We start from the raw sequence: 10,679 nt of genomic DNA, 5'->3' as shown, positions 1-10,679 counted from the left end.
TTAATAGCGCCTCTCAGTTAAAAACACCCCTCAAATTACAAATTGTTAACAGAGCTCTCCCTCAAAACTCAAAAGAAACACACCCATCTTTTTTGCTCAAAATATGTGGACTCGAGTCCATTTGATTACGAATTTAGCTCAAGGCCACCAATTTCAAAGAGATCGAGCACTTTTTTTTATTGGATACAATTCCAATTCGGTGGATAGGGGCCGAATTTTCTTACTCGGCTAACTCCTTTGATATAAACTCCAACAAATTGGAGTTGAATTCCGTGGACTTGAACCGAAATTTGTAACAAAATTCTCATCGAATACACCGAATTGAGGTGCTTTTGACAGGAATGAGACGATTTTAAAACTTGCCACCCTTAATCAATTTTTGAGACCACTCGAACTGAGTGCGATCTAAAATATACTAATACAAAAGTAAGAAAAGCAAGAAGGAAGAAAAGGGTCTTTATACAACTTTCAGAAAGAAATACAACTCTACACACCTGCTCTGATCATTTATATCAACCAATGTCACATTAGGTTGAAGTGAAAATACATGTTCTCATACAAGATTTGAGTACCCGATTATACCCATGCTATAACTACACTGACAGACTCTCTCTCTTTCTCTCATCCTTGCAAACCAACCCATGGAAAGGCACATCAAAGCTCTCAGATTAAAAAAAATAAAATCAGAAAAGAATAAACTCCGAATACCCATTGAACTGTCATTAGGCCTAGGTCATAGTTCCCTACATGTCACTGCTCACTCCCCATGTTCAGAGACCCGTCCTTCATTAGCCTAATGCTAAGACTGTTAAATCTCCCTCGCGAGTAATGTCTTGAAGCTTTTCTCCAATCTGTTCCAGTCTTCATCATTGCAACAAATTCCTCGTAACTTATTCGTCCATCCTGTGGTAGTCAAGTATAACATATTATTAGCAAACAGAACTCGAAAGCACTGTAGGAATTATAGATTATTAGCAAGCAATCTTGTTGGATCGGCTTCTTTTTTACCTTATCAGTGTCTACTTCTTGGAAAATGTCGTTAGCTACATCTGATTCATCGTCTTCCTTCAAGGCATCTTCAAGCTCCTCGAGCTCAATATAACCATTTCCATCCTTGTCGAAGTAGGAGAATGCTTTATGGAGATGCTCATCATTGGCCATCTTACGTAAATGGAGAGTCACAGCAAGAAACTCTTCATAATCTAGTGTTCCTTTTCCATTGGTATCTACCTGTTTTTAGCATAAAGGCTTTCAAATCAAGACAATAGGAAGGAAGAAAAACAAGACTCCATTTCACAGGATAATATATAATTTGTACTTACAGCTTCCATTAGCGCCTGTACTTCAGAATCAACTAGCTGCGAAGAAATTTTTTGAATTCCAGCTTTAAGTTCCACAATCGAGACCAACCCATCATTATCTGTGTCCATCTCCTTGAACCTCACCTTTATATCTTCAACTTCTTCAGTCGATAAATGATCAGCAATAACCTATTCAAGCTTACTCTTAAATTAATATTCCTTCTAGACATCTCATGACAGAAACTAAGAATAATGAAAACAGTAACTTCAATAAAAGATATCTGTCAATTTACAAACTAACCCTTAAAGCTTTTCTCTTGAACCTGTTCATCACTGAAAACTGCTTAAGCCTTGACTTGACAACATCTCCCAGAGAGACATTGGGAGCTTTTTTCGCATTTTGGATCCAGGGGTGCTCTGAAAGCAGTGAAAACGGAAGTTTCCATTATTTTTTTTAGTAGGAAAATACTTCTTTCATCTTTCAAAATAAAGTTGAATCGATCTCAGCCTTTAATTTCAACACTTTCATCGTGGTACTATTTGACAACAATCCATGTGCTACTAGTGCTGTTGTTACAGTAATTCCAAATAATGCAGTGTTAATCAACACGAGGGATGATCATCAATTCATAATCCTCTATGTATCAACTGCCACAAATCAGGTGCCAGACTAACAATTTGAAACAAACAAAATGATAACGACTCTACTAGAACAATTTTGGCGTCGTCAAACTTCTATTGGATGAATCATATCGCTGTCTAGGTAGATAGGTAGTGGGGAAGTATAAGTACACAGAAAATAAAAAAGAATTGAGCCCGTGCTTATACTTTTCCGAGAGCACATAAGATTTCTTTTGTCAGAAAGAGTACATATATACAGTTTTCAGTTTTCCAGAAATAACAGCAAAGAGAAAAGAAAAATATTTTCAGATTACTTTTATCCATTTTGTGTCGTGACTCGTGTTAGAAATCATGTTACATGGAAGAGCTGTACTATACCCATTACTTCCTTTGCAGTTAACCGAAGTTTTGGATCAGGCTCCAACATCTTTTGTACCAAATCCTTAGCACTCTCTGAAACATTTGGCCAAGGATCTCGTTTGAAGTCTATTAGACCACGAAGAATAGCCTGTGCGACCCCTTGCTCTGACTCTGCAATTAAAATCAAAATCTTTTTCAGGCGGGAGAGAAGCATTTATTGTGTTGTAGTGCTTAAACCGTTATTATAAGAAAGTGAAAAAAGTTAGTTGGTCAAAATGGTAAGGATATACGGGCACAGAGTATAAACCTCACCAGCCCAAAATGGAGGAACTCCACATAACAAGATGTAGAGAATAACACCTGCACTCCATATATCTATTTCTGGTCCATAGTTCCTCTTAAGGACTTCCGGGGCCATGTAATATGGACTTCCAACAATTTCAGAGAACTTTTCACCTAAATCGCAAGTACATAAACATTTAACATATCAACCAGATATAACATTCTGTATGAAAGATTATGAATAAAAGGTGATTCAATATATATGCTGATGGTGCTTGACTCTGACGTTGCCAAAAACTAATATTAGTACAACTTCTTGCTATAAACAAATACCTAATTTATAAAGAATGCCAAAACAATTGATATAAGTTCAGAAAATACCCGCCATGTACCATCTAATCCTACCCGCTACCATCACTAAATGCTTTGGTTTACTTAGTTTGTACGAGGTATGTTTGTTCATAAGCGGTATGTTTCGCACGACACGTCTCCCAAACACAACTAATTGAGCATTCAAACATCATATATTTGACAAGTAGTTTCATCTACTTCTAAAAGAAGATGTAATTCCATATCAAATACAAAAAGAAACAAAATCAAGCATCCTCCGAACTGTGCATCTATCATCCCTGTGAAGTTTGTGGTCGTCCAACTCAAAACCAATTGGCAATGAGTGGAGAGGACCAAGACATTATATTCTTGGTTGCTAGATAGCCCTTCTCCCATGTGGTACTATTCTGACACGCCCCCTCACGTGTGGCGTGGTTAGCCTAACACGTGTTTTTTATTTTCGGGTAATGTTTGAGGTCATCCAACTCAAAACCAATTGGCAATGAGCGGAGAGGACCTACACGTTATATTCTTGTTTGCTAGTTACCCCTTCTCCCATGTGAGACTATTCTCACACCGTCCGCTATTGTCAGTGAAGAACAAGAAGAAGCATAACTATCTATGAGATAAACTAAATCATCTAATCACAAATTGGTGCATACGCTTAAAGAAATGAAAGATAAAATACATCTAATGAGAAGCTAAGAAGTATAACAAAACCAAATCAAAAGGCAAAAATAGTGTAAAGTGTGTGAAATCTTACCAGGCTTGAAGAATATAGACAAGCCAAAATCAATAGCTTTCAAAGGTGAAGTTTCCTTCTTATTAGCAAAAAGAAAGTTCTCAGGTTTTAAATCTCTATGAATAACTCCATGTTTATGACAGAGTTGTACAACCTCCATAATCGTTCTAGTAACAGCAGCGGCTGCTCGTTCTGTATAATGACCACGAGCAACGATCCGATCAAAAAGTTCTCCACCTTCACATAACTCCATCACTAAATGAACAGCATTTTCATCTTCACAAGCTTCTTTAAAACTAACAATACTTGAATCTTTAGGTAAATGTTTCATAATTTCAACTTCTCTTCTTACATCTTCAATATCAACTGCTGTTCTAAGTTTCCTTTTAGATATCGATTTACAAGCCAAAAGTTCTTTTGAATCACGATCAATACAAAGATAAGTTACTCCAAATTCTCCTCGACCTAATTCTTTATCAACTAAGTATTTCTCTTCGATCCCTTCTTTTGTGATTCCATTCAAAACTGTTATCATCTTCTTCTTATTATTATTATTATTAACTTCATCTTTATCTTTCTTCCGTCTATGATGATCGTTTTTATAATTAGATGATTTCACATCTTCTCTGGCAACAGAAGCCGGAGATCTACAACAGTTCCCCATCCAATTTGAAACTCCGTCCGTCCGTCCGTCAGAGAAAACAACAAGTAGAAAGAGAAGCCCTAATTCTTACTAAAACGAAAAAGAAAAAGTAACCACCGGCGAGAAATTAAGAAAATGTAGAGAGAGAAAGTGAGAGGAATGTGGTAGTACTAGTAGTTTGAAATGCAGAGAGAGTAATTGGTAAAGCTTGCTTGCTTGTTAGTGATGGAGTACGGCGCGTGGGTTCAAGTGTGAAAGTAACCCGGTTTTGTTTCAGTTTCTCCGCACAACTAGTAAAGTTCTTTCTCTCTCTTTATACACCGTCGGATATTCTATAGAGGATCATAAAGAAATCCAAGGGCTTAAACTTTTTCTTTGTTTATGAATCCATCAAATTAATCAACCAATCCAACGCAAAACTCGTATAAATCTTTTTTAATCCTGTTTTCAAAATTTTATCTCTATTAGGGGGACAAATAAGATTTTCAACTCTTTTGTGTTTGTCGTGCAAATTTCTGTAGTTATTTATTTGGGCATGAATTTTAGGTCCAAAATCACAGTTTTAATACGTATAGAGCCCAAAAATAATATTAAGTAAAAAATAAATCTACTAGGAGTAATTTACATATCTAACTTTTTTTTTTCTACTACTAACTAACCAATCCCAGGTTAAAGTAAATTACTTAGATTAGAAGATTCAAATGTATTTTCATTTTCATGAAAATAATTCCTTAATAAGAAGTTTTAGTCCCTACAAAAAGTTGTCGTTTTCTCTTAAATGAATGTTTTCAGAATCTTTTTACCAAACGAAAATCTATCACACCTCTCTCTTCTCCAGTTCACCGAGAGAAAACCTAGAGATATCTCAGAGAAAAATCATCCACGCTCTTTTTGTCTTCACCTAAAGAAAACCTAGAAAAGCATGATGCTCAATGGATTAAATTTCTTCTTTTACCATATTCTCGTTTTTTTTTTCAACATTAGATTGTTGCACCTTGCATGATTTTGTTGTTCTTATTCTTAAAGTTAGGATATCAATATTTTTCTTACAAAAAAACTTTCAGATCTTGTCCCATTGTTTCTCTCTCTACAATCTTATTTTCTTTTGAAAATTTAAATGAAAAGTAATTAGATATTTGCGAACGTTTTGTATATTTTCATAGCATTTCTTGTTTCTAACAACATATTTACGTTTTGTAATTTTCTGACTTACCCAAAAAATCATTGACGTTTGTAATTTGGAATGAGCGAGTTTGTTTATGCAGTCGGCGACACCCTCAAATTTGTTGTAGAACTTCTTTAATTTTGCATAAATTGTGAATATTTTACCAACATTTTCTAAACTTTGACAAAACATGATCGAGTAATGTTTATTTACATAATAAATAAATATTGAATGATACGAAAGCATCAATGTAAAATGATAAGAATGTAAAACTTTGCGAGAAATCTATATACTTCTATGATAGATTCTTCAGAGTCTAGAAGATGTTGGTAGAGTTGCCAAAGTATATGCAAAAATCAAAGAAATGTTATAAGAAAATTATGAATTTTTTTTAACAACGCATACTATGCTGTTAGAATTGAATAACTGTCCATAAAAATGTAAAAGTGTTACGTGTAATAAGAATAAAGAAAATTCTAGAAAAATATTTAAATGTTGTTCCCCTAATTTAAGTAATACAAAGAAATCAAGAAAATGCTAGAGAAATGTTAAAAATTTGGTTAACATAATGTAAATAAGCTATAAAACATATGATACATTATTATGTTGTTGTTACGTCGATTTATCACCTAAGTTGTTTTAAAAACTTAGAAGTATTTTTGAGTGTAAGTGTATAATTGTGTTTTTAAAATCAATAAAATGCTAAAAAAAATTTAAACTTCTGTTATATCTAAGAAGGTTAGAAACAATAAGATGCTAGATAAATAATCAAACTTTTATTCACCTACTCTAACTAATTAATAACATATGCGACACATATTATGCTAATAGAATAAAAAAAAATAAAAAATACTGAAAATGTTAGCAAAATAAATATCAGTTTACATTATGTTTTTTAATGAAAATAGGATTGTAGTGAGGAAAAATTCAACTTCTTTTATTACAAAAAAAGTGATAAAAAATGTTACATTTTAGTATGTTGTTAGAATTAAATAAATGTAACTTACATACTAATTTTCATAATAATTTTCAAGACAAAATAGTTTGTAGAGATATAAATGTTGTAAGAAAATATAGAGGAAAGAAAATCTCGTTTTAGGACAAGAATGTCTGATTTGGTATGTTGGACTTGACAACTTTAAATTTTAGAAATAAATATTGAGAATAAATTTTGACCATAAATTTTCCCTTTCAAAATTTATGGAAAGAACATATTTATTAACTCAAGCACAAGACACCTTTGGTTTACTATAGGTTAAAATATATTTATAAAAGGGCAATAATGGGAGAAAATAAATGGCTTGAAGCGTGGGACCCACCAAAAAGTGAACTTATTTTCCATTTTCTGTTTATTCTGGTTTTATTTTATTTATTGATTTAGGAGTGGATATATGACTAATTACCTCTCCTATTTTTTTACTTAGACTCAAAATTTGTATTTATTTACTTAAATGATATGGTTAAGTTTTTGGACAAATAATTAGTTATTTGGAGAAAAAATAAGATTATATATTTTCTATTGGTTTGAATTCAAATTTTATGAGTTAGGCAATTACAAATATCTTAGCGGGACACTTTAGAATTAGAAATAAAGTCTCCTCATAAGACAAATCATTTTAACTATCGACACTTCATTTTTAAAATCCTTACTGAGTTTTGCGTGGGATAATTTTTTTAAAGAAAAACTCTAAAAATCTAATGTGACACTCTAAAACTGAAACCTTGAGTTTTTTATAAATACCATTTTCAATGCAAATCCCAACTTGGATATCAAAATTATGTGACAATAGTCAAATGAAGATATCTCAAGAGGAGACTTTATGCTTAGAGTGTCCTTTTAAGGACTTCTGAGCGTCACCTAAGAGGAGATGAACAAGTAGTCCCAGAGTGTTACATGGTTTCGACCTAATCATGCCTGACAACTATGATAGCCAAACTCAACTTAATTAGCAAGGAAAATGTTGGGTTATGGTGTCACCTAATGTTCTAGGGCGGAATCTCAAATATCTATATATCAAACACTAAGTTGTCCGGATCTCATGCCAAAACTAATAATGAACTAAAAGTTTGAAAATTACTTAAATTCGCTATTTCCCCAGGCTAGGTTTGTTGTCTCTCGGACTAACTTGACTGTCTTTTCCCGCAGATCTAGAGATCCACTTGTGCAGCTCCTTTATTTGAGACCCCCGAGTAAATGATCTGATTTTCTGCCTTTTGAGTTAGCTAGAACTTACTTGAGAAATGAGATGAGAACTGCTTCTCTTATGACTAGATAAATAGCCTGGAATTGATTCTCTTTTCAGCCTTCTGCCAGTGTATCTAAATAGCAACAAATTTTGAGAATTTTCCACACTATTTCTGATTGAACCATGTCCTTTTATGGAGATTTCTCAAGTCAGATTTTTTTTTTCAAAATAGGATTCCTACGAAAGACCAGAAATAGATTTATCAGAGTTCTGATGAAATTGGGATTCTCATATATGACTTAATTCCATCTAGGATTCCCCAGATGTGGTCGCCAAGAGTCTCATTACTAGTGGGACTCTGCTAGGCCGACCCCATGCTTTAGCCGGGCCACATAGGGTCGAAAGAGTTCTACCACCTTACCCCTGACACGGGATGTCGTCACGAGCTACTAAGCACCTTGAGCTATGTAATGACTTAAAAGAAACCAAAATGGTAGATTCGAGTCAGGTCTGCTACCTGACCTTTAGAACGAGAACTCAACACACGTATGCTCGATAACTTGAGCTATTTTCTGTTTAAGAGAAATGTTGGTTATGTTGAAGGCTAAACAGGGTCGAGTATCCGCTTGCCTTATCCCAAGATATGATCATATCCGCTCGCCTTATCCTAAGATACGATTATATCCACTATGATTAGAAAGATTATATTAATGACATATCTCGACTTCCTTTAAGTTGGTGATCCACCACCACCAGACAAGCCTATATAAGTGACATAGTTTGCCATGAAAAGGAATTCGGTCATTATCCTTCGATTTTTTACTTCCAACTTATAACACTAAAGTCACTTGAGCGTCATAATGTCTTTGAAGTCACTTGAAGGTACACAAACGATTTCTGGAAAGTATCCAACATCATCAAATAGTATATCTTTAAAAGAGTTTTTTCTTTTTGGCCCCCTACTTTGTAACCAACTTCCTTTACGTAAATTCAAGTATGACCTCCTTTGTTAACACCGTCAGTCAACTTTTATGGTTAATTTTTTTGTTTCCATGTTTGCCCTTCTTATAAAAATGATTTTGTAAATTCAAAATTGACCCCCTTTTAAAATTGGGTCAATTCTCAAAAAATTATATCTATTTTAGAACAAACTAGGGGGCCAAAATGGAATACATTTAAAAGAATTAAAAACAGCTCATCTCTTCCTCTCTCTCCTCCATCTCATCGCCACTTTCTTCCATCTCATCGCCTCTGTCCTTCATCTCATCGTCTCTCTCCTCCACATCATCTCTGGCCACATAATCATCTTCTCCAGCGAAGGTCGCCGACCGACCAAATTTTCCGACGACCTTCAAAAATAATTTTTTTTTTCAAATTTCTTCTTCTTTTCCATCTTATTGCTTCATCTCTCTCTCTCTAACTTCTTTCTCTTTCTATCTCTCTTTCTAATCTCTCTATATCTCTAACCTTTTGGCGTTCTCTATATAACTCCGGTGAAATGGACGAGCCCCTTCACCGGAGAACCAGACCTTGAAGGTCTGGTTTCACTTTTACCTCGCTCTAATCTCCCTGTCTATCTCTAACTTCTCTCTAACCTTTCTATCTATACAACTTCGACGAAGGGAAGAGAGAGAGAGACAGAGAGATTAGAGAGAGATTTAGAGGTTAGAGAGAGATTTAGAGGTTAGAGCAAGAGATGAAGCAAAAAAAATAAGAGGGAGAAGAAGAGATTTGAAAAAATATATGTTTGAAGGTCGCCAAAAATTGGTCGGACGACGATCTTCGCAGGAGAAGATGGTGTGGCTAGAGATGACGTGGAGGAGAGGGGCGATGAGATGGAGGAGAGATATGAGGTGTTTTTATATTTTTTTTATATGTATTCCATTTTGGCCCCCTAGTTTGTTCTAAAGTGACTTTAAATTTTTGGGATTGACCCAATTTTATAAGGGGGTCAAATTTGAATTTACAAAATTATTTTTATAAGAAGGGCAAATATGAAAACAAAAAAATTAACCATAAAAATTGAATAACGGTGTTAACAATAGGAGGTCATATTTGAATTTACGAAAAACAGGGGGCCACGAAGCAAGCTGGTCAAAAAGTAGGGGGCCAAAAAGGAAATAATTCATCTTTAGATGACCAAATAAGAGCATCTTCAATGCAAAACTCAAAAAAAATCTTTATTCATCCTAAGTGTCAAGTTCTAATTGAGATTCTCACTCCTAAGTGGCGAAAATAGAGATCCTCAAATTTTTTTGTGTCTCCAATGCAAAACTCTAAACTTATCTTATTTACTTATGTGGCATAGTTATTTTTGTAAACAAATAATTAGTTATTTAGAAAATATAGAACACTCGATTTCTATTGGTTGAAAATCAAATATTGATGAGTATGACAATTAGAGATGTCTCAGGAGGACACTGTAGAAATGAAGTGTCCTCTTGAGATAACTCTGTTCCACCCTCGACACGTCATCTTAGAGATCCAAATAGAGTATTGCACTTGAGAGAGGTCTTACTAAAAAACAATCTAAAAATCATATGTGGCACTCAGAGTTTCTAAGATTGAATGTTGTATTCGAGATGCTCTAAAAAAGAAATAATTTAGAGATCCACTTTTCTCCCTTGGTGCCTACAATTTTAGATTTTTTTAGTGTTGCATTGAAGATGCTCTTAGGATGAGTTTCAAGAATTTTTATTCGATCTTTAAAGTTTCAAGGGTCTATTATGGTATTTAATGTGGATTAAAAATGTATTATTTTCACACAATTTTTAGCTACTATCATTTGTTGTCATTATTTATGAAAATGACTGAAGAGAGTACAAAAGTAGACCTCTCTCACATTCAAATATGAATTAATTGTCCATCGTTATTTGAAAATTTCATCAAAGAGAGATATAAAGAGGAAGAGAGAGATGATTCAAAACTAGAGATCGTTGATTTCGTTTAGGTCTGGAATAGGCTTTGACTTGTAGCATCTTCTATCAATATTCTAATTACTTTATAGTCTTTTTGTTTCAAAAGTATTTTTTGTTCAAAGCTATTGAAC

The 10,679-nt window shown here is 34.0% G+C and overlaps 1 protein-coding gene across 1 annotated transcript; it reads right to left on the bottom strand.

Moving 5' to 3' along the window:
* Positions 1–443: 443 nt before the first annotated feature.
* Positions 444–4,676, bottom strand: LOC147557912 (calcium-dependent protein kinase 13-like). The gene is made up of 7 exons (XM_086659477.1): positions 3,658–4,676; positions 2,595–2,738; positions 2,301–2,453; positions 1,603–1,718; positions 1,323–1,490; positions 1,009–1,230; positions 444–903 (listed from the first exon to the last, which is right to left on the bottom strand). The coding sequence occupies exons 1-7, from the start codon at positions 4,298–4,300 to the stop codon at positions 751–753; spliced, it is 1,599 nt and encodes a 532-aa protein (XP_086515603.1). The 5' UTR covers positions 4,301–4,676; the 3' UTR covers positions 444–750.
* Between the last annotated feature and the right edge of the window lie 6,003 nt (positions 4,677–10,679).

This window comes from Eschscholzia californica, unplaced genomic scaffold (genome assembly GCF_041429995.1).
Source record: "Eschscholzia californica isolate CP2 unplaced genomic scaffold, dmEscCali1.0.p SCAF_2, whole genome shotgun sequence".
In the NCBI taxonomy this organism is placed as follows: domain Eukaryota; kingdom Viridiplantae; phylum Streptophyta; class Magnoliopsida; order Ranunculales; family Papaveraceae; genus Eschscholzia; species Eschscholzia californica.
The sequence above is the reverse complement of the archived record's forward strand: the minus strand, read 5'-3'. Positions and strand labels throughout refer to the sequence as shown.

Coding starts and splice junctions, on each gene's coding strand:
- LOC147557912 (XM_086659477.1), bottom strand. CDS start 4,300: ATGGGGAACTGTTGTAGATCTCCGGCTTCTGTTGCCAGAGAAGATGTG. Junction 2,739..3,657: donor GTCTATATTCTTCAAGCCTG/GTAAGATTTCAC, acceptor CTTGCGATTTAG/GTGAAAAGTTCTCTGAAATT. Junction 904..1,008: donor AAGAAGTAGACACTGATAAG/GTAAAAAAGAAG, acceptor TGACTACCACAG/GATGGACGAATAAGTTACGA.